At 39.4% G+C, this 27,856-nt stretch overlaps 1 protein-coding gene across 1 annotated transcript in view; it reads left to right on the top strand.

The window, feature by feature from the left end:
- DER1 (DERLIN-1) overlaps positions 1–27,856 on the top strand; it is a 69,325-nt gene that overhangs the window by 8,000 nt on the left and 33,469 nt on the right. The window contains exons 3-6 of the mRNA XM_089414058.1: positions 26,105–26,178; positions 26,386–26,479; positions 26,744–26,872; positions 27,150–27,310. Coding sequence (XP_089270184.1) covers positions 26,105–26,178; positions 26,386–26,479; positions 26,744–26,872; positions 27,150–27,310 — 458 coding nt within the window. The remainder of the gene's footprint in view (positions 1–26,104; positions 26,179–26,385; positions 26,480–26,743; positions 26,873–27,149; positions 27,311–27,856) is intronic.

The raw sequence follows: 27,856 nt of genomic DNA, 5'->3' as shown, positions 1-27,856 counted from the left end.
TTCCCAATTTTTTACTCTGGCTTACACAACAGCTAGTATAGTGCTTAACAAACTGGCTTCCTACAAAGGTGCAAAGAAAGAACATTTAAATTTGGGATGAGCCTTGCACAGATTAGCCAAATTTGGCCAGCAAAGACTGGTTTGATAGCCTTGTTGTACTCAGCCTCCCTTTCTCGAGCTTCATTCTTCCTCTTTCTTCCCCTAGTTGCAAGGGTGGAGTTCAGGGTCTGTTGGAGGGCCCCAACATACATGGGTGTTAGTGTTTGGCTCCTCTTGAGGCTGGCGGTTCTCTGCCTCTTCTTGGATGTTTTCCTCATTTCTTTCCTGGACTGCTTTCTATTCTGATTCCTCTTTCATGCATCCTTCCTCTTTTGCTGGATCGTCTTCAGTATTGTTTTCATTGAGAACCTCAGATCACTGAAGGTTTTGGATGAAGGTAGAAGCACGATTTAGGCTAAGGTTGCAATGGTGCTGGTTATTGGTGTTTTCTATGTTGACATTTGCTGTTCTAAGGGCGGGGGGGCACCTATGTCAAAGTGGCCATACACATGGTACATATTCTACTTGAAGGGGAGCTGTTTGTAGTGAACTCCTGTATATAACGCCAACCATTGAGATTCAATTGGATTTCTTCTTGAAGCTCCTTTGAAAGATCCACTTCCATACAAATTATCACACAAGAATATCGACAATCTTTTGGGATTGCTATTCCCAGAAATTTCCATATGTTATTGCGAATGCGAGGAAATGTTGGATCATCCCAAAAGACCAAGGGGAGATGTGGCAGGGACCTAGACTGGAACTTCCCTAGGGATGTGCTTTCTGGATTGAAATCAAATGTCCATCGATTCAGATATAGCACTTTTGGGCCCAGAAAACAAGGGGCACTTTGGAATATTAGATCTTTGTCTTCCTTGAGCTGGAAGATGAAGGGAATGTATTGCCATCCACAAAGAAAGAATTTGAGGGATCTTTGCCTCAATGAATGCTGATATTATCAATGAATGTTTTATGACCCTGTGACTCAACCACTGGCCCATGGACTTATGATGCAAGGCCTGGGGACTGGAAATCAGAACACACTACAAAAGCACAACTCACAACAATAATTGCAATTAAATTTAACACAACAGAAAGACACAACAATTATTTTCCTCTTTATTAGGTTGAAGACATAAAAACCTTTCAAACTCATTCCATAATACAGCAGTGTCTAAGCCTAAACTTCTACACTCTCACAAACATCTACAGCCATGGCCAAAGACCTCTTTACACTTCTACACCTAGAGAACCAAAAGTCCGAATTACATGGAACTTTGAAATATGTAGTGATCCGTAATTGCTCAACCTTTGACCAAGTCGATTCACCAATATGGACCTTCATTGTTTTTGCGGGAATAAAAAATGATATATCTCTGTTTGTTGTGTGACCATGCATTAATTCTGATTGTTTAATACTTGTAGATTGTAATTAAATACAGAAAATAGTGTTAAAGAAGTTGATCATAAATCCAATAATAACACAAACATTTTACTCTTGAAACCCATTTGGGAAAACCACCAAAAAATGGCCTTTGTTTGGCTTTTTATTTTTATTTTTTATTATGATCAATAATGATTAAAAATAAAAGCTATGCACTCACAGACACAGATCTTGTACAATCTTACTCATTGGCTATATTTTGTTGGCTGTAGTTTGGCTCTGAGATAATCTTCGTTACCCATGGACAAACTCATACACACTCCTCTTTGTCCTCGGGCTTCACGTTCTAACTTCTTCATTTTTAGTCTATTTTCTTCTACATCATTAACTTCCCAAGCTACAACATTAAATGCCAAATCGCCTTCCTTCTTTCTTGTCTTAGGATTGCCTCTTTATTGCCTTCCTGTTCATTGATTTGATTTCTCTAGGAAGGCCAAGAGATTCCATAAGTGTCGAGCAAAACCTCCAATTTAATTGCCTCTCTTAGCGGAATTTTGGCATTACAATTCTTCTTCTTAGTAGATGCCCTTTTAGAACTCAAATTTTACGTAATGAGGAAAGCCCTAATCCACAAGGTACAACTCAAGGGCAATTGTTAGGACGATCATCATTGTCACCTTAGTTGCGTATCTTCTTCACTTTAGGTTGGCTCTCCTTGGGCTTGAGTATGGTATCCCCATTAAGATTACTAAGACCATGTAATGAGGCACAAGCTGAAGTTGAGGGTAGCCTTAGTAAAATGGAGTTTTGAAGCTTTTAGGGTTTTAAAATGAGTGATGGAAGGAAGTGAAGATTAGTGCCAAATCCAACTAGGACAGTGGAGTCAAGGTGAACCAAATGGCTTTTGAGATCAAGAAGAAGCCCTCTAAAGAATTGACCTATTTCATTCATGGATTAAGGCTTGTGGATTAGAACCAAGGGAAATATAATCCTTCACCCAATCAAGATCAACATTAAGCATCAAGGTATACAAGAAGGGAACCTTAATGGAGAACCTTCACTGATCCGAATTGGATCATTATATTGTTTTTCATCCATCTCGATGCATTTGGAGTGGAAAAAGTGGAGGAATTAGCTCACGGGACTGCTTTTACTTGCGGGACCCAGTTTGGCGAAATGGGGTATGAAACCTTCCAAGAGCGTTTTGAGGCATTAATCGACGTTTTTTGGGGGGTAAAACTTTGCTGCTGTAGCGCAATAACTTTTCATGCTATTCTACACACTGAGACCTTTCCAACAATGCAAGAAGCGCATCAATTGGAGTCCGTATGCAAAAGTTATGCCACTCAGAAGTTGACCTTCTTGTTTTCACCCCTATAGTTCGGGAGGATGCCGCGTCAACCCCCATTATTCATGGAAAAGGGGATAGCCATGTGTTTGTGATGTAAAAGACACTTGAAGAGTCTATTTTGTAACTCTAGTTAAGAGTTGATGTAGTCAAACTTAACCTTTAGTAGGCTATTGGGCTGTGTTATAACTGGGTCACTAGGAGGAAGAGACATTCCATTATTTCGACAACATTTTGTTCCATAGCTGAGCAAAGATAGGCAGGAGAGATAGGAAGTAGAGCACACAGAGAGGATCTGTGCACTGTATCAGCCCATGGGCCACAGGCATTACTTCTTTGTACCTGCAACCATATTTCCAGACAGAGAAAGAGAGCAAAGCGACCTCACCTTCCAGCTGGGTTTTCTCCCGAAAGGGTTCCTAGAGAGCATATCTTGTGTCTTATGTGTGTGTGAGCTTGTTTTGTCGTTCTCTACTTTTCTGCATAATTTATATTCGCATGCATGCACCAATTACAGTTAAATCCATAGATCTTAAAGTTCAATAAACTGTAATAGTGTAAAATCTCAGTGTTTCAATATATTATTATCAGATCTGTTGTGAAAAACTGTCTAGTGGAATATTCACAATAGTTTATGGATCATTTGTTATCAAAGCGAGTTTCGTTTGGTAATTTATGGAGATTGCAGGGATCTAGATCAATAGGGCCGAAAATCGTAAAACCCTAATCATGGGCGAAGAATCTGTAAACGAACCTCTTGATCCGACGGAGGTGAGGTTTTCGCGGCTCGAACAACAAGTCGCATTTATAAACCGCAATATAAACCTCCTCATGGCGGCCCTAAGCAATAAGCTGGGGATATTTGGAGGAGATGAGGGTTCGAATGCAAAGGACAAATTAGAAGGGGGATTGGGAGATCGGGAAGACACGGAGAACCAGCCAAATAAAGAACCCAGAAAAGATCAACCCAGTACGAGTGTCGTGAATCAATCACTGTTCAAAATGGAAGCAACAGTCAATATCAAGCCGTACCACGACGAGATTGACACTGTGAAGTTGAACCTCTGGTTGCAACAACTGGAAGTTTATTTTAGCGCCCATCAAATAGAGGAAGGGCAAAAGATCTCATTCGTGTTGCTGAAATTAAAGGGCCATGCATTGACTTGGTGGGAGAGCCACATAAAAACCCTGAGGTTGGAGGGAGAACCTCCAGTGACTAAGTGGGAGGATTTCAAAACCCTCATTAAGTCACAGTTTTATCCCATTGGGTATGTGGAGGACCAGTGGATTCGATGGCATTACTTCAGGCAAAAGTTGGGCCAAAGCGTGTAGGAGTACACCACAAAATTTAGAAAGATGGCTATAATGTTGGGTATCTCTCCAAAGAACCCAGATTTACTCCTCAAGTATTGGGGGGTCTGCACCGCCATCTGCGTGAGCAAGTGATGTTGTTCAAGCCCAAATCGGTGGATGAGGCTTGTGTACAGGCACAATACCTAGAGAACATAGGCCTGAAAAGAGTGCAATCAAGTGGATTGAAGCAGAAGGAGCAACATGAAGCTTCTAAGGAGGGGAAGAAGAAGCAAAAAGGGGAAAAAGATAAAAAGACGACAACCACAACACACCTGTGCAAAGATCCTAGCAACCACTGCAGCATTGATGGCCACACTGAGGAGAAGTGCTGGAAGTTGCATCCAGAGCTAGACCCGAAGAACAAGAAGAAGAATCTCATGGCCACTAATTCAAGCAACCAAGTTGAAAGCAACTCGGACGTGGATGAGAAGATCGTTTGTACATTAGTGCAAAAGGAGGTGAATCTGAGTAGCCTTCAACAATAGGAAGAGAAAGAAATGACTAAACTCTTCCATATAAAGATATAGGTCAAGAAGACAAAGATTGATGCTCTGTTTGACTCAAGATCGCAAACAAATCTCATTGCAACAGAGCTAGTCAAGAAGTTGGGGCTGGAAGTTCGTGATCATCCAAACCCATATCCACTGGGATGGGTAAATAAGGATGCAGAGCTGAAGGTAACAAAACAATGCAAAATTAGATTTGCTATCAGTGTTGATTTTATTGATGAAGTAGATCTGGATGTGGTTCCCTTTGATGTATGTGGAGTTGTGTTTGGGAGTCCATACATGTACATGCGTGATGCAATATTCATGAGAAGAGCTAACCAATACTGGCTCATCAAGGATGGAAAATCGTTCATCATCAACGCACACAAAGGCAAGTCAAAAATTTCATTGGTAAGTGTCAACCAAGCCAAGAAATTGATCAGTTCCAGCAAGAAGTATGTTTTATTGTTTTTAAGAGAAAGTTAGTTTGAAGAGGAGTCAATAAGAGGCAAGACATCCCTGGAGGGGTGTACTAAGAAACAAAAACAACAATTGGAGGAGTTGTTATAGGCATACAAGGATGTGTTCCGAGAGCCTAAAGGGTTACCACCTAAGAGAGAAGTGGAGCACAAGATCTAACTATTGCCAGACTCCCCATTGCCAAATATTGGGCTGTACAGGCAGTCTGTTATAGAAGCAAGTGAGGTGAAGAAACAATTGCAGCAGTTGTTGGAATAGGGTGTCATTTGATCGAGTACATCACCATGTGGGTCACCCATCATCATTGTGCCAAAAAAGGATGGGACTTAGTGGATGTGTATAGATTACAAGGCATTGAATAAAATCACGCTCAAGAACAGATACCCCCTGCCTAGGATAAACGATCTGCTAGATTAGTTGTAGCAAGCAAAGTATTTCACCAAGCTGGACTTGAAGTCTGGATATCACCAGGTTCGAGTCAAAGAAGAAGATACATGGAAGACCACCTTCAAAACGAGGCAAGGTTTGTGTGGGTGCTTAGTTATGCCATTTGGCCTATGTAATGCACCATCTATGTTTATGAGATTAATGAATGATATACTGTGCCCTTCTATAGATTCATTTATTATTGTCTATCTGGATGATATACTAGTATATAGTGCTACTTGGGAGGAGCATATTTCACATTTGACATAGGTGCTGGAAACATTGAAGAAGCACCAACTACTAGCAAATCTCAAGAAGTGTGACTTTGTGCAGCAATCTTTGGTGTATTTGGGGTATGTGATTGGTGGAGGAGAGTTGAAGATGGATCCTTCCAAGATGGAGGCCATCATGAAATGGCCGGTGCCTACTAATGTTTCTGAGGTGAGGAGTTTCATTGGGGCAGTTCTTAACTACCCTATCTACGATAAGGAGCTTTATGCCATGGTGCACGCTGTGAAGAAGTGGAAGCATTATCTGATGGGAAAGGAGACAATAATCCACATAGATCACCAGCTGTTACAGTACTTGCAGGGCCAAAGTAAGCTACAACAGACCAGACATTACAAGTGGATGGGGTTTTTACAACAATTTCATTTGGTGATCAAGTATAAGAAGGGCAACACAAACAAGTTGGCTGATATGATTTCAAGGCCACCCACATCAAATATTACAGCTTTGGGGACTCTTATGCACATGGATCCATTCACCCATGATGCATACAGAGAGGCATATTCAAGGTATTTCAACAGTTGTAGAGTCAGAGTCATGTGCATGATGGCGACAACACTGTTGACTACCATCTCCAGGATGGGTTACTCTACAGGTTGGATAAGCTATGTGTTCCTAAAGGTGAGCGTTTGTAGCTGATTAGAGAGGCTCACACCTCCAAGGTTGCAGGGCACTTTGGTGTAGGGAAGACCATGGCTAACTTGCAGAGGTATGTGTATTAGCCCAAGATGAAAGAGCAGGTAGCTAGGTTCATAAGAGGATGCATGCTTTGTTGTACCAACAAGCTTAGCAACAGGAAACAGGGTTTGTATCATCCCTTACTTGTACCTACTCGTCCTTGGGAAAGCATTTCCATGGACTTTGTGGGAGGTTTATCGACAACCAGGAAGGGACATGACTACCTGTTCGTGGTAGTTGATAGGTTCAACAAGATGTGTGTTCTGATGCCCTGTAAAAAGACCATCAGCGGACAAGAAGCAACAAACTTGTTCTTTGGACAGGTTTGGGTGCACTTTGGGATACCAAGGAGCATCATTTCAGACAGGGACACAAGATTTCTTAGTGCATTCTGGACTACATTGTGGGAGAAGATGGACACAAAGTTGAAGAGATCTACAACATTCCATCCACAGACAGATGGGCAGACAAAAGTAGTCAACATGACTTTGGTGCAACTTCTGAGGGGATACAACTAGAAGCATTCGAAGACCTGGGATGAAAATCTGGTATATATACAACATTCTTATAACATAACAGTGCACACTTCTACAGGAAAGTCCCCATTTGAGACTTGCTTTGGATATTTTCCACCTTCACCTTTGGATATTGCATATGGGCAACAAAGAGGATTGAGGGAAGATCTTACATGAGATGCTTTGAGGGTTGAAAAATTTATAGAAAAGATCAGGAAGATCCATCTACAAGTACAAGAAACATTGCAGAAGTTGCAAGAGAAGTATAAGGCCAGGCATGATCAACACAGAACAAAAAAATCATTCAAGGTGGGAGACAAAGTATGGCTATAGTTGAACAAGGAGAGGCTGCAGGGGCCTGGTAAGAAAATCAAGGCTCTAAGGTATGGTCCCTTTGAGATACTAGAAAAGGTGGGTGATAATGCTTATCGACTCAATTTACCACCATATATGCACATTTACTTAGTTGTGAATGTAGAGAATTTGAAACTCTATGAGCCTTCCATGCTAGATTAGGAAGAGGAACATGTCCTACCTTTTGTGGAGGATTTGGCACCAGATGCTCAGGCAAAGTTGACAGAAGATACAATTTTGCAGAAGAGGTCCAAAACTACAAGACAGGGGCAACATGAACTTTGGCAGATTGGGTTGAAGGGAGAACCTCCAAGCAAAGCTAAATGATACACTAGAGAGAAGGTGGAGGAAAAATTTCCTCACCTCATTTTGTAAAAGACTCTAGAAGGGTCTATTTTGTAACTCTAGTTAAGAGTTGATGTAGTCAAACTCATAGTATTCAAAACCGGCCTAGCTAACCGGTTACCGGTCTAACTGGCCGGTTAGCAGGCCCACCAGTTGAAACCGGTAAAAAAACCTGGTCAGCACCCTCCTTCGCTGAAAAAAGCAGCTAACCGGTCCTAACCGGCCAGTTTAGGACCGGTTTAGGACAGAACCGGCTGGTTAGGAGGCAAGTCCACCGTGAGCCCAGTCAACGACAATGAAGTGTGCTGAAAATGTATGTGCTAGATCAGTTATGTCACACTTGAAACATGTATCACAAAATTTGATTGATTCAAGTCAATTCAAACAATGTACCTTCGTCCTTACGCCATACATAGAATGCTTCCTTAGTAGAGGTTGTAAGATTCCCAACTAGGAAATATCCCAAAATGTCACTGAATTTTTTGAGTTTAGTATGTTTTTTGTGCGTTATTTCATCAAGCACTTCAATGGCATGCCGCTGTAGGTGTAAATTTTTGCTTGTTCAATTTATACATCAACATATTGGGATAAGAAGGTATAATCAGATTGTAACTAGCAACTAGAATGACACCTTATGCTCAGAAATAACACAGATTGCTGATATAAATCCCACCTTGGAAATCTCCCAGATATACCCTGTAAATTTCTGATTTTTTGTAGTTTATGTCTGTGAATACTTTTGTCAAATCGTTGCTCTACTAACTGCTCTAGATGCCTTCCTAGGTTCTTATTACATAAAGCCACTGGAAACTGAAATAGATGCTAATGAAATCGCTTCAGAATATTAGATTCACATTTATATTGAACTCAACCAATATCAATGACACTAATGTTCACACTGGCAGTCAGTAACTACTCTCTCATTGAAATGTAACTTCAGGAATTACACAGAAATCTTTATACACCCATATTCATTTCAGGTACTTAGTAATTTGTGCAAACTAAAACACAACGGAGAGGGGAATTTGAGCAGCATTGTTTTTAGACTTTATAGGCCATTTAGAGCCTCATTGCTTATGTATTTTGCTATTTTGTCGTGATATGTATTGCACTCGGTGCCATTTTGATATATTCACCTTTACATGGTATGTAAATGAACAATCTTTGCATATTTTGTCTCTATTGGCTTGGAATCATGGTTTTAAATCTTAAAAATAGTTTTGTTTCATTAAAAATTAATTATTTAATGAATTTTTACAACCGGTTTGTTTAGACCAAACCAGTCCTGGTTAGATTGGTTTCGGTCGGTAAACTGGTTCATTAGGTGGACCGGTCCGGTCACTGGTTCCGATTTTAAAAACACTAGGACTCAAACTTAACCACTAGTAGGCTATCAGGTTGTGTAATAACTGGGCCACTAGGAGGAAGAGGCATTCCATTCTTTTGAGAGCATTTTGTTCCATATAGCTAGGAGAGATAGGAGGTAGAGCACACAGAGAGGATTTGTGCACTGTAGTAGCCCACGGGCCACATTTATTACTTCTTTGTACATGCAGCCATATTTCCAGACAAAGAAAGAGAGCAAAGCGGCCTCACCTTCCAGCTGGGTTTTTTCTCGAAAGGGTTTCCTAGAGAGCATATATTGTGTCTTATGTGTGTGTGAGCTTATTTTGTCGTTCTCTACTTTTCTGCATAATTTATATTCGCATGCATGCACTAATTACAATTAAATCCACATATTTTAAAGTTTAATAAGCTATAATAGTGTAAAATTTCAGTTTTTTAATATATTATTATCAGATCTGTTGTGACGAACTGTCCAGTGGAATATCCACAACAGTTTACGTATCATTCACCAAGCAAGATCAACCATGGCTTGACAAATTTACTTGTTACTTTTGCGAGGGATCCTTTAGGAAGAGCAAAGCATGGCACCAATAATCACCAAACCAAAAGGAAGAAGGGAGGACAAACTCTATAACATTTTCCTTCCAAGTGGTAGACTTATCCCTCAATTGGATTGATCATGAAGGCTTGTAGAAGACTTGAACATTTCACTATTGAATGCACCAAATAAGGGCCAAGATAGAGAAGCTTCAAGAATTAACAACAATCATCCCCAAAGTAAGAAACCTTTATGCCATCATATGCTCCAAGAAAGATTAAGCTCCATGGAGTGAGAGCTGAAAGAATCCAACAACGAGTACAAATTAGGAAGCACATCTCTTCATATTGAGTGATGCTATACTACCTTTGTAATCAAATATTTTATCTCATGAGATTTCTTAGATCCATTGTTAAGATTCGCTTGGTCCAAACCAGAATCTGCTGGATAGGGCCAAGGATCAACCTGATGAATAAATCGGACCAGTGGATTGGTTTGAACCATCTTGTCATGAACTAGCAAAGCAACCCATGGACCATGTGCTTGAAACTAAAAATGGGAAAAATTGCTATGGAAATTGATATAAATAGAATGTTGGAAGCTTAAATTGAAAACTTTGCTAAAAGGAGCATATGATGTGCTATTCTCCTAAAACATTGATCTAAACAATTTTTTGAAAACTCATATATAACTCTAGATTAAGGTAAGGCTAGAGCAAAACTTTGAAATCGTGTACCTATATGACTAAGGTACTCTTGAACCATCGATGTCGAATGGTGAACTTTGAAATTTTGCTCACCTTGAATGATTCCATGAACATATGCCCAAAACCAATATACGGATTTATGTTGACACCTAATCCTTGTGATTGGTAAATATATGTAAATAAATAAATGAGAAATGTGAACAGTCATCGGGAGATGAACTGAACAGTCTCTCCCTCATGTATATAGCAGACCTACCTGATGGAATAGATAAAACGAATTAGGTTTTGCTTAATGGAGTTACTGCCTGGCCTGACATGGTATCAGAGCCAGCTCCTTTTTTTAGCTCTTGTGCCTTGTAACTCCCTTGTCTGACTGAGTGCCTGTACTGCCTACGTTTTGTCTGCCATTACCTGCGCTCTGCTCCATACAAAGCCTGCTCCATGCAATACGCTGCCCATATATTCGTTGGTGCCAGATTCTGACATTTTCTGTCAAGCCTTCCTACTGTTACGCTGCTCGCCTTGAATACTGCTGCCCTTCTCCAAAACAAACCCTATCAGACAGCGCAGAAAAAAAAATGTGGTGATATCCTGTGTAAATATACTGCGTTTTTCCCATACGCTGCTATGTTACTCTGCTGAAACGCCAGAACCCCTTCACAAACTTCAAATGTCCACCTCGACCCTGCTGCAACAGACTTCCATGTGTTGTGTGCCTCCTTGACTGTTCAAAACTGCGCACGAGGTCTTGCGTTCAAACCGTCGGCCTCCTGTTGCTTTCACTGCTGAATTGGTGGGTTTCAGTTGTGTGATTGCATAATCCGGTTTTCGGTTTGGGATATGTATTGACGATTGAGTGTCAATTGGCATACACATTGTGCATGAATGGTTTAGTGCATACCTATAGCCGAGCAATGACAGAGCGTATGGAGAGAGATAATTGACCTGCGTATGGATCAAACGAGGATAGAGACATAACTGTATTGGTGTTACATTTTCTGTCAAGCGTTTTGTCTCTTCACTTGTTTGAATCTAAAGACCGGCTTGATTTCTCTTTCTCTGCAACGATACTAGAAGTTTTGGCAGAATGGTGCTGATATGTTAATTGAGTTTTGAAAAAATCGAAAGGGTTTCGAGATTGTGGAATGATGCCGTTGCTGCTCCAACTTTGTAGAGCTCGTGGTTGATGCCGTTGCTGTTCCAACTTTGTAGAGCTCGCGGTTGATGCCGTTGACTGTGATATGAATTAAACAACCAAAATCGTTTCCCACAGACAGCGTCACAGTGTTTTCTTTGGTATATTTAATATCATTTTTTTCTTTGGTATATATATATATATACACCAAAGAAAAAAATTATATATATATATATATATATATATATATATATAACACTGATATATATAAAGGATTCCAAGCCACTATTTTTTGGTATATAAAATCACTGACATTTATATGAGGTGGATTTATAGAATGATGGATTTATGTGGGTCACATGGTGGATTTGAAATCTTTTGGTAATGCCCTTTTGAGTACAATTTTACTGTATATTGGTAGAAATATTTTTCTATCAGCAAAAATAATTTTTTAACATAATGCATTCAATCATATCCATGGTGGGAATAGTTCTCACTGGCAAGGAGAACTATCCTGAATGGTCCCGGATGATAAAACACACCCTCATCTTCAATGAGTTGTGGAAAGGAGTGTGTGTCGGAGAAGGAGACAATGACCCAGTACAACCTACCTCAGACAAAGAGCTCATCATTTGGGAAAACAAGAACAACAAAGCTTATGCATTAATCGCAGCATCTGTAAATGAAGAGGTGAGTCGCCATATTTCGTCATATTCAACTGCCTTTGAAGCCTTACAAAAGCTGAAAGAACTCTATGACTCACATTCTGCACTTGAAGTTGTCCAACTCATGATTAAAATCTTCACTCTTGAAATGCAAAATAATGATCCTCTTGCTCTTGCATCTGAAGTAAAGTCTATAATGCATGATATCAAGTCCACTAAGGTTGAATTGGATATTCCTCTTATTGCTTTTCTCAAGGCACTTTATCCTACTTACTCCAATTATCTTGAGTCATTGCAAGCAAATGGAAATCTCAAAGATATAACCTTTGACTCTCTTGTGAAAAAGTTTGCTGAAAGAGAGAAAGCTTTTGGAAAAAAGACAGCCCCTGAATGTTCTGAAGAAGCTGTGTGCCTTGCTCATAAAGAAAAACATCCTGCTCAAGATTCTATAAGAGGAAGAGGTGGTCGAAGAGGAAGAGGAAGATATTTCAGAGGCAGGGGGGGCAAACATTCTCAAGGAGAAAAGGCAGATTTGCACTGTATTCGTTGCAAAAGAAATGGATCACATGATGCCTCTACATGCAAGCTACCATGGGACAAAATTGAGCAAAAAAGAAATCAACAGAAAGGTAAAACTGATGATACAGACAAAGGTAAAGCATCTGAATCCGCTCACTATGTTGTGGCACAATGTAACATTGGAGTAAATGAAGATCTATTTAATGCTTCACTTGATTCTTGGAAAAATGATTGGTTGCTTGATTCAGGAGCAACCTGCCAAATGACTCATAGAAAATATTTTTTTGAAGATTTCACTGACAATGTTAATGGAGTAGTATACTTTGCAGATCAATAAAAAATCAAGCCATCAGGGCTTGGCACAATTAGGCTTAAACTGCCTGGTCTTCCAGACTTTCTTCTGCATCATGCTCTATATCTCCCACAACTCAAGAGAAACTTGCTGTCCTTGGTCCACATCTGCCAGCAAAGTCACTCCATTCATATGTTTGATGACAAGCTTGAGGTAAGAAAAGCATCTGACCACTCACTTGTCATGAGGGGAATAGAAGAAGAAAGGCTTATCAAGCTGCAAGGAACCTCTGCTCATGCAAAACATTTGTCATACATTTCTCATCATGAAGAAGGTACACTTCCATCAAGTTTATTATGGCATGCTAGATTTGGACATCTGAACTATGACAGTCTTTGCTTGTTGAAGAAAAATGGTGTTGTTGGTTTGCCTACAATTCCTAGGAAACTTAAGCAATGTGATGTTTGCATTCTAGGAAAGCATAGCAAACAGTCTTTTCATGATTCACATTCAAGAGCACATAGGAAGCTTGAACTCATTCATTCAGATTTATGTGGTCCAATGCCTGTTCCTTCTGCAAATGGAAATAAATATATCATGACATTTATTGATGACTACACCAGAATGTGTTGGGTTTATTTTTTGAAGAACAAATTTGATGCTTTTCAAACATTCAAGAATTTTCATAAATGGATTGAAAATGATGCACAATCTCATATTGGGTCTATTCGCACTGATAATGGAAAAGAATACACATCAAATGAATTTGAAAACTATCTTCGCCAACATGGGATCAAACATCAAACAACTGTGCCTTATAATCCCCAACAGAATGGTGTAGCTGAAAGAATGAATAGGACAATCTTAAATATGGTACGATCCATGCTCTTTTTCAAAAATGTAAAGATAATGTTTTGGGCTGATGCAGCTCTATGTGTTACATATATAAAGAATAGATGTCCATCTAATGCTATAAGAAACAAGACTCCATATGAAATGTGGTATGGACATGTTCCTTCGGTAAAACATCTCAGGGTCTTTGGTTCCACCTGTTATGCTTTGATACCAAAGGTACATAGAAACAAACTTGGTGCTAGAAGTCGTAAGTGTATCTTCCTAGGGTATTCAAACACCTCTAAAGCATATCGCCTCTATGATGAAGTAAATAAGAAATTTGTTGTATTTAGAGATGTAATTTTCCTTGAATCATCCAAAACTGACAATGTTGTTGAGCGGCAACTTGATTGCTTGGATAGATCGCAAAAGCAAAATCATTTCAAAAATAATTAGATTCCACATCTTGAAGGGGGGATTCCTATACTAGATCAACATGTGGAATCTTCTTCTGAAGAACACTCTCCCCTGTATGAAACTCCAACAACGGATGATGCTTTAAGTGATGTAATTGATAGAATTGGGAGACTCAATCTTGATTCAGTTCCAACTCAATCAACGGAGCAGCCTGGACCATCTCAGAAAGGTCCCCCAAAGTGGGTGACAAAGACACTTGAAAGTGTTCATCCTGATGAAGTTGGAAAGACAGGAACCAAAAATTCAAACCGGCAAAATGGAGGTGATGTAGATGACTCTAATTCACCTGTTGATATGGATGTTTCTTATGATTGTGAATTGAACTTGTCTACAGATTTTGAACCAACTTCCTTCAAAGAAGCTGCTTCTCATGATGAATGGAAAGAATTGATGCAAAAGGAGTATGATGCCCTCATAAAGAACGACACTTGGAAGCTGGTTGATCCTCCATTTGGAACCAAACCAATTGGCTGCAAGTGGGTCTACAAGAACAAGTATAAAGCTGATGGCTCACTTGACAAGCATAAAGCTAGGCTTGTGGTAAAAGGTTTTGCACAAAAGGAAGGGGTCGATTATGAGGAGACGTTTGCCCCCACAGCAAAATGGGCTACCATCCAAACACTCTTAGCACTAGCAACTCAGAACGGTTGGAAAGTCCATCAAATGGATGTAAAAATTGCTTTCTTGAATGGAGATCTAAAAGAGAATGTTTTTATGTCCTAGCCTGAAGGATTTGCTGTGAAAGGACATGAACATAAAGTATGCAAACTTGTGAAGTCCTTGTATGGCCTCAAACAAGCACCGCGACCCTGGTATGAAAAACTAATTGAGCATCTTCTGAAACTCAATTTCAAACATTTTGATCTTGATGATGCAACTTTATTTGTCAAGAAAGTTGGCAAAACAGTTGTATATCTTGTGGTATTTGTAGATGATCTTTTTATGACAGGGAACAGTGGAAGTTACATTGCATCCATAAAGAAGAAATTGGGAAAAAGTTTTGAAATCACTGATTTGGGCTATGTTCATTACTATCTTGGCATTGAAGTAACCCAACATCCAAAGTCCATATTTCTTTCTCAAAAGAAATACATTGGAGATTTGTTGAACAGGTTTGGCATGACAAAGTGCAATCCTCTTACTACTCCAATGGAACGAAACTTAAAGCTCACATCTATTGAAGGAAAATAATTTGAGGATGCAACAAAGTATAGACAACTTGTAGGAAGTCTCAACTACCTAACTACTACCAGACCAGACATTTCGTTCGCTGTTGGAATCCTCTCCAGGTTTATGCAAAAGCCTTGTGAGGGACATTGGTCTGTTGCAAAAAAGGTTCTAAGGTACTTGAAGGGAACTCAAGACTTTTGAATCAAGTATACACAGGTATACGACTTCAGCTTGATTGGATACTCTGATTCAGACTTCGATGGAGACAAGGAAACTGGAGTATCAACTTCAGGATATGCTATGAGTCTTGGATCAGGAGCTGTCTCTTAGAGATCATGCAAACAATCAGTTCTAGCAGATTCCACAACAAAAGCAGAATACGTGGCAGCAGCTGAAGCAACAAAAGAAATTGTGTGGCTCAGGAAAATTCTTGAAGATTTGCAGGTAAAACAAGTACAATCAACTCCACTCATGATTCACAATACCTCTGCAATAAAGTTGGCCAAGAATCCAAAGTTCCATGATCAAACAAAGCACATCAATACTAAATATCATCTGATTCGACATCATGTTGAGGCCAAAACAATCCATCTCTGTCATTGTTCCACAAATGAGCAAATTGTAGACATCTTCACCAAAGCGCTTGGAAGAGAAAAGCTTGAATGATTCAGAACGATGCTTGGACTCACCAACATCCCTTCAGATTAGGGGGGGAATGTTGACACCTAATCCTTGTGATTGGGTAAATATATGTAAATAAATAAATGAGAAATGTGAACAGTCATCGGGAGATGAACTGAACAGTCTCTCCCTCATGTATATAACAGACCTACCTGATGGAATAGATAATACGAATCAGTTTTTGCTTAATGGAGTTACTGCTTGGCCTGACAATTTAGAAATGTAAATTTGATGTTAACAATTAGCATTGCTTCTCAAGGGGTTACAACTGATCTAGTTGGCTGTTTTGTGTCCTAACCTCATATTAAGCTCCCACATTAGATGAGCTTGATGAGTGATCATGTTGATTAGTGATTTGTAGTAACTTAGTAAGGTAGTGGTCCAATAGCTTGTAGCATAGTTTTGGGACAATCACATCAACATGATAGTAAAATGCAGATAGAACATAAACAAAAACAGTAGAAGACTAGCCAAGACAAGAGGACACAAGATATGGCACCAACCAGGGACAAACCTCAATGTGGGGAAGCCCTTGATCAATTCTTCTTATAATTCTTCAAAAGTTCAGCACAGAGAGAGAGTACAATGTATAATATTCACTTGACCAATTACAGTGAAAATTTGATCAGTCAAACAAAAGAAGCAGAAAGCCCTAACTAGAAAGTCAACGCTGATCAACTATCTATTTTGTAATGGAAGTTGACAAAGTCACCACTGACAAGAATGAAGAAGTTTCTAGGCTTAAGGACCATAGTGAAAAATTATTGACGCAAGTTAAAAAGCTTAAGAAGGACAAGAAGTCATTGGAAAACAAGGTACAACAACTTATCGAGGACACATTGAATGTAGAATTTCAAGTTGAAGAAAAAACAATGAATGCTGATTTAGTGAATATCATAACTCAAGAGGATGATAAGCCAATTGAAGAAAAAACACACTCAGATGTTGTGCTGATTTTTAATGTACCTTGGACAAGTGGTTTCCCATGGGTTAGTCTCTACCTAGGGAAAAGTGTCCAAAATAATTCTTTTCCTAAGTGTGACTTTATAAAGTGAAAGTGACTTTATAAGTGGTAAAGTCAATGTTAAATTATAAAGTGAAAAGTGACTTTAGACATAAAGTACAATGTGGGTATTTTATTTAATGGGTGAGTTAAAAAATAGAAAGTGAGAATTAAATGCACATTTATTCTCATCCCTTGATCTAAATGAATCTGAACCATTAGATCTTAGGGTTGCCCAAAAGTCATTTAGGGAAACAAAAGGGGGAAAAGAGAAGAGAGACTGAATTCATTCTTCATGAGCAGATTGGAGAAAGGAGGCTGAGAGTTGGAGAAAGGTCTGAAGGAGAAATTTGTTGCAGCAAGCTGAAGGAGTGATTTCTGGGCAAAGATGGGCATGGAAATCAAGGTTTAGAAGACAACAGAAGGCATAGTGCGAACAACATTGAATGCTATGAGTTGCACGCTGTTTGAGAGAAGTTTTGAATTTTTTTTGAAAAAAATATCTGTACGGTCCGTATAGTCATATCTGTACAATACATATTTTCAGCTTCAAGTGGGCATAAAAATCGAGGCAAAGTGGGCACAATTTTCAAGGAGTTTTGGGTTGAAGAGATAAGTTGTATTTTGTTGTTTTGTTTTGTCTGCAAATGTATTTTTCCTGAACTTGAAAGATAAATAAATTTGAAGAGCTCTCTAATAGGTTTTCCCAGAGAAGATTGAAGGGGTTTTGCATGGGTCTAAGTTGACCAAAAATCTATGTGTATTTTTATGTGTGTTGTTGGTCTGGTTATGTCCATATTTATTTTCATTTTTATGTGTGTTGCTGGTCTGATTATGTCCATATTTATTTTTAGCATGTGTTGACAGTCCCATGTGTTTTCATTTGAAAAATTCATTTCCAGAATTCGATATGTTGAATGTATGTTTATGGGAAAGGGCATTTAACTGAATGGTTGTGATCAGGTGAAATTAAAATTGGGTTGGGATTGTTGGAATTTTTTTTAGTTATCAAATTTCAACCTGGTATTAGAGCTACAAGATGAAAATTGCGGTTTGAACAACAAACGATAGTTTGGGACAACAAACAGTGGTTTGGACAACAAACTGAATTTTTGGATAGCAACTTGACATTTTGGGACAATAAGGTGAAATTTCACACAAACTGAACTTTTGGGACAACAAGGTGTGCTGGAAAGTTCATTTCTCAATTTTCTTGGTTTGTAAATTTTGGACAACAGTCATGGCCATGTTTTTAAGGATAGAGGACAAACTGGATGGCATATCCAACTATGCCATTTGGAAGGACATAATTTAGACAGTGTTTGAGGAGGCAACAGTTTGGGACATAGTGCGACAAGTGGTTGTACCTACTACTACTGGAGATGAACTTGCTGAATTCACAAAAATAATGCAAAGGCAAAAAGGATATTGACGAACAGTCTGAAGGATCATGTGGTTCCTTAGGTGAGAGGAAACACCTATGCATATCAGATGTGGACAACTCTAACCACTCTCTATTAGAGTACCAATGAGAGCAAGAAGATGGTACTCAAAGAACAGTTGAAGAACATCAGGATGGCAAAGGCTGAAAGTGTAGTTCATTATCTTGGCAGGGTCAAACATGTATGTGATGATTTGACTGCTATTGGTGAGACAGTTGCACCCACAGAGTTAGTCAGGATAGCTGTAGCGGGACTTCCTAAGTCTTGGGAGGTCTTTGGAGACATTGTTACCTCTAGGGAGAATCTTCCCAATTGGGACATATTCTAGGATGATTGTGTGCAGCATGAGATACAGAAGACTGGCAGTGGTGGGGTGAAGATAGCAGATGAGGAGGATGTAGCCTTGACAGCCAGGGGGAAGAACAAAGGGAAGGCCAAGAAAGGGGCCTCATCAGATGGGGCTAAGGGAAAGGAGAAGAAGAAGAAAAAAGATACGGATATGTCCAATGTCAAATATTGGGCATGTTAGAAAATGGGATGCTATGCTGCTACGTGTCCTGAGAGGAAGAACAAGGGGAAGAAGGGTACTACAATTTCAGTAGAGGTGGAGCAGTTTGCTTCACAGTTTGGCCAAGACTTTGCATTTTTTACTTTTACATCTAGTAGGAGTACATCATCCAATGTGTGGTACATAGACAACGGGGCTTCCCGCCATATGATAGGTGCACGGGAGTTCTTTTCAGAGCTTGCAGAGAGGGCACTTGATATTGAGATTGTACTAGGAGATGACCACACTGTGAGAGCTATTGGTGTGGGGACTGTGACCTTTGAAAGGGAGTCTTTGCCTCCTTTGAAGGTCATGGATGTTTTGTATGTTCTGGGGATGAAGAAGAACTTGATTTCAGTGTCTGCTGTGGAGGAGAAGGGGTTTGACGTCACTTTCTTAGGAGGGTAGGTGTTGATGCATCCCAGGGGAGCTTCCATCACTTTGGCCAAAGTGATTGGAGTCCGCTCTGGGAAACTATACAGGTTCAGTTTTCAGTCGGCAGGAACCTTCGTGAGTAGCACATCTGGTAGCACTCACACTAGTACCACCAGCAGTAGAGACTTGTGCGAGTTATGGCACAAGAGGATGGCGCACATGCATCATGGAGCTTTGAGAGTACTGAGGGAGATCACTACTGGAGTTCTTGTTTTCCGTGTCGAGCATTATGAGGTCTGCAGAGGGTGTGCTTTGGGCAAGTACACCAAGTTACCATTCCCAGCGAGCGACAACAGATCATAGGTATACTAGACTTGATTCATATTAATGTTAGTGGCCGTATGTCTCGTGTCTTTGGGTGTTTATGAGTATTATGTTATATTCATTGATGATTACTGTAGGAGGACTTGGATATATTTCCTGAAGTCCAAGGGTGAGGCCTTCAGTCGCTTTAAAGAGTTCAAAGCTCTTGTGGAAAAGCAGATAGGTAGGAAGATTCGGGTCTTGAGGTCAGACAATGGTGGTGAGTACACTGATGGTGGGTTTTCTGACTTCTGTGCACAAGAGGGCATTAGGAGAGAGTTCACGGTTCCTTACAACCCTATTGTTGGGGCTGCTAGAGCGATGATTCATGATCAGGGGTTGCCTTTGTTTTTGTGGGCTGAGGCCTGCAATACTGCTGTTTATCTTCAGAACATGAGTCCTCACAGAGTATTGGGGAATATGACTCCGAAGGAGGCTTTCACTAGAGAGAAGCCTCATGTGGCACATCTTCGTATCTTTGGATGTCTCACATATTCTTATATCCCCAAGGAGCAGAGGACGAAGCTGGAACCCATGGCAGAGAAGGGTATCTTTATGGGTTACAACGAGACTTCGAAGGCCTATCAGATCTTCATTCCTTCTAAATGGAGAGTGGTGATTAGGAGGGATGTGAAGTTCGAGGAGGAGAGGGCCTATCGAAGATCACAGGAGTATGATGAGAGAGAGTCACAGACTTCTCCTCAGCAGGGAGGTCAGGTACAGGGAGCAGGACCTCAGGGTTCTGGATCGACTAGTATAGGAGGTACTTCAATGTCAGTGACATCTGGGGCACCAGTGGCGAGTTCACCGAGCACTTCTTTAGGGAGTCCATTGGTACAAAGTTCACATGGCACTTCAGCTGACACAGGCACAGGTGCCAATACAGGTTCTTCGAGGACAGGTGCTAGTACAGGCACACCAGGGTCAGTTGGCAGACCTTCAGGTTCACCAAACTGGGGGGCAGAGGATGAGGTTCCCTATGGGGAAGCTTCTTTAGGGAAGAGGAGGCCCAAGTGGCTTCAAGACACCTTGAAGGAAGCGGAGTCCGTTGGTCCTCCGAAGAGGGTGAACAAGGAGAGTGTGCCACCTGAGCGGTTTTGCAGTTATGTAGCCAAGGCTACTAGTATTGTTGACTCTGAGCCGACTAACTATGAGCAGGTTGCTAGCCAGGAGGTATGGAGAGAGGCTTTGGTGGAGGAGTATGGCTTTATCATTAAGAACAATGTCTGGGAAGTGGTGCCTAGGCCTGAGGGCAAGTCAGTTGTGACTTCCAGGTGGCTCTACAAGATCAAGCATGCTGTGGATGGCAGCATTGAGAAGTTCAAGGCGAGGTTTGTGGCTAGAGGGTTCTCACAGATAGAGGGAGTTGACTATGATGAGACCTTCGCTCTCGTAGCTCGGTACACTTCTATCCGGTCCCTTATTTCTATTGCTGTAGAAATGGGTTGGCAGATCCATTAGATGGATGTGAAGACCACATTTTTAAACAGAGTTATAGAGGAGGAGGTGTATGTTGAGCAACCACAGGGCTTTGAGGTACTTGGGTGGGAGACCCATGTATGCCGGTTGAGGCGAGCACTCTACGGACTTAAGCAAGCTCTGAGAGCTTGGTATTCGAGGATTGATACTTGCAGCAGATGGGTTTCACGAAGAGTGATGCAGATCCAAACCTATACTACATTGTTGTAGGGGATGATCCACTCATTCTTGTGTTGTATGTTGATGACTTGTTCATTACTGGGGCAGAGAGACTGATTAGTGGTTGCAAGGAGGATCTTGCTATGGAGTTCGAGATGAAGGACATTGGGCTGATGCATTACTTTTTGGGGCTTGAGGTGTGGCAGGAGGAGGGGCATATCTTTCTGGGGCAGGGGCAATATGCTGTGGATGCGTTGAGCAGATTTCACATGGCAGACTGTAGACCCATGTCTACACCTGTGATCACCAACTGGAAGAAGATTCATGCTTCCGATTCTAGTTTGGTGGATCCCACATTGTATAGGCAGCTTATTGGGTCCTTGATGTATTTGGTCAACATTAGGCCAGATATATGCTTTGCATTGAACACACTTAGCCAGTCCATGGTTGAGCCCAGGAAGGTGCACTGGGTAGCTGCAAAGCACATTCTTCACTATGTGTAGGGGACTGTTGATTATGGTGTGGACTATAGGTGGGAGATGGAGTGAGGTTGGCAGGTTACATAGATTCAGATTGGGTAGGCTGTGCTTCTGACAGGAAAAGCACTTCAGAGTGTTGCTTCGGATTGGGTTCGACAGTTGTGTCGTGGTTCAGTGGAAAGCAAAAGTCAATTGCTTTGAGCTCTTCTGAGGTTGGGTATATGACTGCTAGCTAGGCTAGTTGTGAGGCCATTTGGCTTCGCAAGTTGTTGTATGGCCTAATTGATCAGGACTTGAGATCGACGGTTATTCACTATGATAATTAGAGTTGCATTAAACTCACGGAGAGTCCAGTGTTTCATGACAGGTCAAAACACATTGACATCAAATATCATTTCATCAGGGACTATGTTTAGAAGGGGGTAGTGAAGCTGGAGTATATATCAACAAATGAGCAAGTGGCCAATGTTCCCACGAAGTCCTTGCCAAGAGGCAAGCATGCCCATTTCAGGGACAAAATGGGTGTGGTGAGAAACACTTTCCTTGGTAAGAGGGAGTGTTGATTTTTAATGTACCTTGGACAAGTGGTTTCCCATGGGTTAGTCTCTACCTAGGGAAAAGTGTCCAAAATAATTCTTTTCCTAAGTGTGACTTTATAAAGTGAAACTAACTTTATAAGTGGTAAAGTCAATGTTAAATTATAAAGTGAAAAGTGATTTTAGACATAAAGTACAATGTGGGTACTTTATTTAATGGGTGAGTTAAAAAATATAAAATGAAAATTAAATGCACATTTATTCTCATCCCTTGATCTAAATGAATCTGAGCCATTAGATCTTAGGGTTGCCCAAAAGTCATTTAGGGAAACAAAAGGGGGGAAAAGAAAAGAGAGACTGAATTCATTCTTCATGAGCAGATTGGAGAAATGACGCTGAGAGTTGGAGAAAAGGTTTGAAGGAGAAATTTGTTTTAGCAAGCTGAAGGATTGATTTCTGGGCAAAGCTGGGCATGGAAATCAAGGTTTAGAAGACAGCAGAAGGCACAATACGAACAACATTGAATGCTGTGACTTGCACGCCGTTTGAGAGAAGTTTTTTTTTGAAAAAAGAATCCGTACAGTCCATATAGTTGTATCTATACAGTACATATTTTTAGCTTCAAGTGGGCAAAAAAATCGAGGCAAAGTGGGCACGGTTTTCAAGGAGTTTTGGGCTGAAGAGATAAGTTGTATTTTGTTGTTTTGTTTTGTATGCAAATGTAGTTTTCCTGAACTTGAAAGATAAATAAATTTGAAGAGCTCTCTAACAGGTTTTCCCTGGAGAAGGTTGAAGGGGTTTTGCTTAGGTCTAAGTTGAGCAAAAATCTGTGTGTATTTTTATGTGTGTTGCTGGTCTGGTTATGTCCATATTTGTTTTCAGCATGTGTTGACAGTCCCATGTGTTTTAATCTGAAAATTTCATTTCCTGAATTCTATATGTTGAATATATGTTATGGGAAAGGGCATTTAACTGAATGGGAATGATAAGGTGAAATTAAAACCGGGTTGGGATTGTTGGAAACTTTTTTTAGTCATCAAATTTCAACATGTTGCAGTTCAGACAACGAAAATTCCAAGTGAAGATTTTGTAACCAACTCAAAAACATCAGAACCTGAAGTAAATCAAGACATTGCCACATACATGATAAGGGAAAGACAAACCAACTAAACTCCTTATCTACATCTGAATCACAAGAACAAACATCTCAGTGAATTTACGAATCTGTATCATTCAAAACATAAACGACAAACTTATGTTCCAAAGAATACTGAAGATTGCAGAATTTTGTCCTATGATAACAATTCATTACAAATTTCCAGTGTTGAAAGATTCCACAGAAGATTAATTTAGGATGGTCAGATCCATTCTCTGTTTGACAATTTTATCTATCACTCAAAGGATCATATCGTCTTGTATCGACAAAGATCAAAGTTCTGAGACGAGAAAATATTTGAAACGTGAAAAGAGATCAAACTCTTTCATCAATAAGCTTTTAGGACAAATCTTTTGAAGAGGAAGGTAATGCTATGAATATAATTCATATAAAAACAATAAAATTAATGTAAACAATAATAATCATGATAAGGTTAACTAAATAGTCATTAGTGATGAAAATACATGTCTTAGAGACATGACCATTCATGAAGAGGCACCTGCTAGGGTATATAAGCAGGCCTCACCCTCATTTGTCATCATCTCATCAATTCTATATACAATATTTAATATACAGTTACTTGTCCTACAATGGATGTCTTTGTCTTCGAAGTATTCTAAATATTATTGCTGCGTATACGAACTTTGTTTGTTACATTGGTATTAGAGCATTCCTCTGAGTATACGAACTTTGTTCGTTACAGTGCGTCAAATCACCCCAAATAGATTTCATTGAACTGCGTTACATACATTAATTTGTGGTTGGAATAAGGGAGCCGAATGTGACTCATTTTTTATTCTCATTTGTCGTGCATTGATTCCTCACCTCATATTTTCCACAAATTTTTGCTTGAACTTTGCTGCCCCTTCTCTTGACAGTTATGTTTGATTATTGTTTTACTGTTAGCAGTGGAATAATCTACTAGCTTTCCTTTAGATTTTTGTTCTCTGATAATTCCTTTGATAATTGAACGCCTTGATTTTGGTTTCCTTCAAACTTGTAGCAGAAACAATTTATTTCTTCAATGGGTTTTCTGAGCTATCAATGGCCAAGGGCAAGTTGTGGTCAAGGACCTGGCAATTTCGATAAACTTTGATAATTTCAGTGTGGCCAAAAGCCATGTCAGGAAGTGTGAAAATGGTGTGGTGAATGGCTGGATCAGACTTGGCTTTGATACCAATTAAATGAACAAAGTTCATTTACTGAGGAATATCCGACACAAGGACAATCAAAATCCATATAGGACAAGTAATATTCAAATAATGAGTAACATATGAATGAATGATTGATTACCATGACCCATGTGATGGTATATATACATATTGATGGTTCACAAGGTGTAGGGTTTTGATGAAGGGTTGTGACACTTTAGTGGTATATTATTATTATTAGATGTTTATAAATATATATTTATGTTCATTACAGGAGAGCTCTAATATTAATAAGAAAACATTTATGTTGTCTAATGACTAACGTTTAGTGCTGACAGGACATCAACATTTAATCTTATCTTACAACTAGTATAAATTTAAAATGCTAACATATAACATGGACATGTTTTATATTTTTCTGAGAGGATTTAGACTTTTAGTGTAAGGCATACCAGCAATAAACCAAAAATGAATTTCTGTTAACTTCTGTAGGTTTCTAGAAATTTAGGAAACTTCTGCCAAAATTTTTGGACCTGGAATTTTCCCCCAGCTTTTTCATGATTTGTTTTGGGAGTTCTGTGTTCTGGAATGTTTGTAGAATAACACTGAAGGCATGTACTTTTACATACAACCATAAATTTTGTACTGCACTTCTGTGGTTTGTGTTGTAAGAGCTGCTCAGAGAATGGCAGAACATATTCAATATTCTTACATAAGCGATGTTTTAGGGGGGGCAAAAGAGCTGCTACTGCAATTCTCTCTTCCCATAAAGTTCATAGGCAAGAAGAGCCGACATACCAGCCTTGGCCCCAAGCTCAAGAGACTTAATATCTTTCCTAGAAATACCTACCTAGCTGTAATCTGAGCTGCTAACTTAGCTATGAAGGCTAAGATTTTCCCTAAGGCAAACTTAGTGAAGTCTTTGTTGAATGTTACCCTACTCCTCCACACGAAAGAGACTTACAAGCTGAATGAGTGCCTTTAAGTTCTCTTCTTTGTTGTCTGCCAATGTTAAAGCTACCTTGAATTGCTGCTAGTTACAAATGCAAAATGCATCTTAATATTGGATAGCTATTAATGTTTCTGAAAAAGATGTGCTGCTACAGCATAATGATATTTTTCTACTTGAATCAGGGTTTTTGAATGTGACAACGTTTCATTTCACAAAAGATGGCTGTGTGCTTTTGTTGCCAAGCTGCCAATATTTTAGTTAATTTGACTGCAACTTTATAAGTTGGACATAACTAAAATGTTTCTGGATTTGTCATGCTCTATGTGGAAGAAGTACAGATATTTATTCTTTCATATTTGCATTTCCCATCTTTAATCTTTTTGGAGTTGACCATGTGTAGATATGGAGGCTTGTTACCAACTTCTTTTTTCTGGGCCCTTTTTCTATCAATTTTGCAATTCGTCTACTATTAATGTAAGTATGTAGATGCTTTATTCAGTTAAAAATCCAGGGTCGATTCCATGTTTTTATCTTCCAGTTAACAATTGATGAGTTAGTCATAATGGATTTAAATCAATCAATGTCCTGGTTCTCTTGCTCAATACTATTAAATGTTTAGTTGTTGAAAAGTTCTAGTTTGTTCCTTTATGTTGAATACAAATATAACACTGAAGTGCACAGAGCAAGGTATGGTGTACAGTTAGAAAGAGGTCCATTTGATAAACGGACAGCCGACTTTTTGTGGATGATGATCTTTGCGGCATTGTCTCTTCTTGTAAGTTAACCAAATATTTTTTGTTTACCCTATTATGCTTTTATTGATTGAGACATTGAAAGGTCATATCTTTTTGTTGTTTGTTTTTCCTTTCTATTGGCCAATATTTCTTGGTTTTTTATGCCTGCTTTCTGGAGAATATATCTTAGTTGATGATCAAATGGTTTTCCTTGACATGGAGTTGTGTGTTGACATAATCAAAAGCTTGATGACTTTGTTTTTACAGTAGGAAGCTTATGGAATCTATGCTTTTGGCTGATGTAGGCGTTTTCCTTTGTTCCTGCTTTGAGGTCTCCATTCCTGGGAATATCCTTGGTTTTCATGCTTGTATACATTTGGGCAAGGGAGTATCCAAATGCACAAGTCAACATATCTGGCCTTTTTACACTCAAGGTATGAGTTGTAAATTAGTTCTAAGACCAAATTGCTTGTTCCACTTTTCTTAGTATTGAATATTCTTAATAAGTAATAACTATTAAATACTTGGTTCTTATGAAAGAGATTTCTGACTAAAAACTATTATCTTGTCATTATAATATTCCATAGGTTTATTTGTTTACAAGATGCCCTTTTACGAGTATTGTGCTTTGAGTGGGTTTAATAGAAGTGTATCCTTTTCCAGTACTCATATACTCTGTGAGATTCATTGGGCGGCTTTTGCTATGTGCAGGGATTCTATTTGCCCTGGGTAATGCTAGCCTTGAATGTGCTTTTTGGTTCACGACTACTTCCGGATCTTATGGGCATCATTGTTGGGCATCTTTATTACTTTCTGACAGAGCTCCATCCTCGTACTGGTGGAAGAAATATACTGAAGACACCGCTTTGGGTGTATCCTTTAAAGTTCATTTTACATGCATTATTCAAGAGTTGATATGAAGTTAGCACTGGCTGCGATCAAATTAGTATCAATGAGAAATTAACCACAAATGACATTCCAATGACAACTTATAAGGAAAATCCCATACTAGGCTTGAAGCTATCAGCACTTGTTACCTAACTCTTTTGTCTAAATTTCCACTCATATAGGCATTACATGATTATGAATGCATTTATTACACTGCGAAAGTCATTCACCATTATTCATAATTTTGGCATGCCTCTTAAATGTGAAGATCATGAAACTCTTATTCAAGTTACAAGGGTAGCAAGTTCTTTCTCCCTAGTGTTCATCACTAGCAGCACTTTTTTTCACATCAGGAGCCTACTGTTAGATTCCCTCATAGTTCTAGTTGTGTGAGATTTTTTCTAGTTAATGTAGAGTATTCAGCTAGAACATTATTCATATATGTAGTAAAAAATACTGAAGTACAAATTCATACCCTATAGGTGTACAGAACCAGAGGGTTAATTCTCAATAGCAACTGGTTCGCAACA

Source organism: Pinus tabuliformis, chromosome 6 (assembly GCF_031772625.1).
Source record: "Pinus tabuliformis cultivar Carrire ecotype Pingquan chromosome 6, CPIR1, whole genome shotgun sequence".
Classification (NCBI taxonomy): domain Eukaryota; kingdom Viridiplantae; phylum Streptophyta; class Pinopsida; order Pinales; family Pinaceae; genus Pinus; species Pinus tabuliformis.
This window is presented reverse-complemented; position numbering and strand designations above follow the sequence as displayed.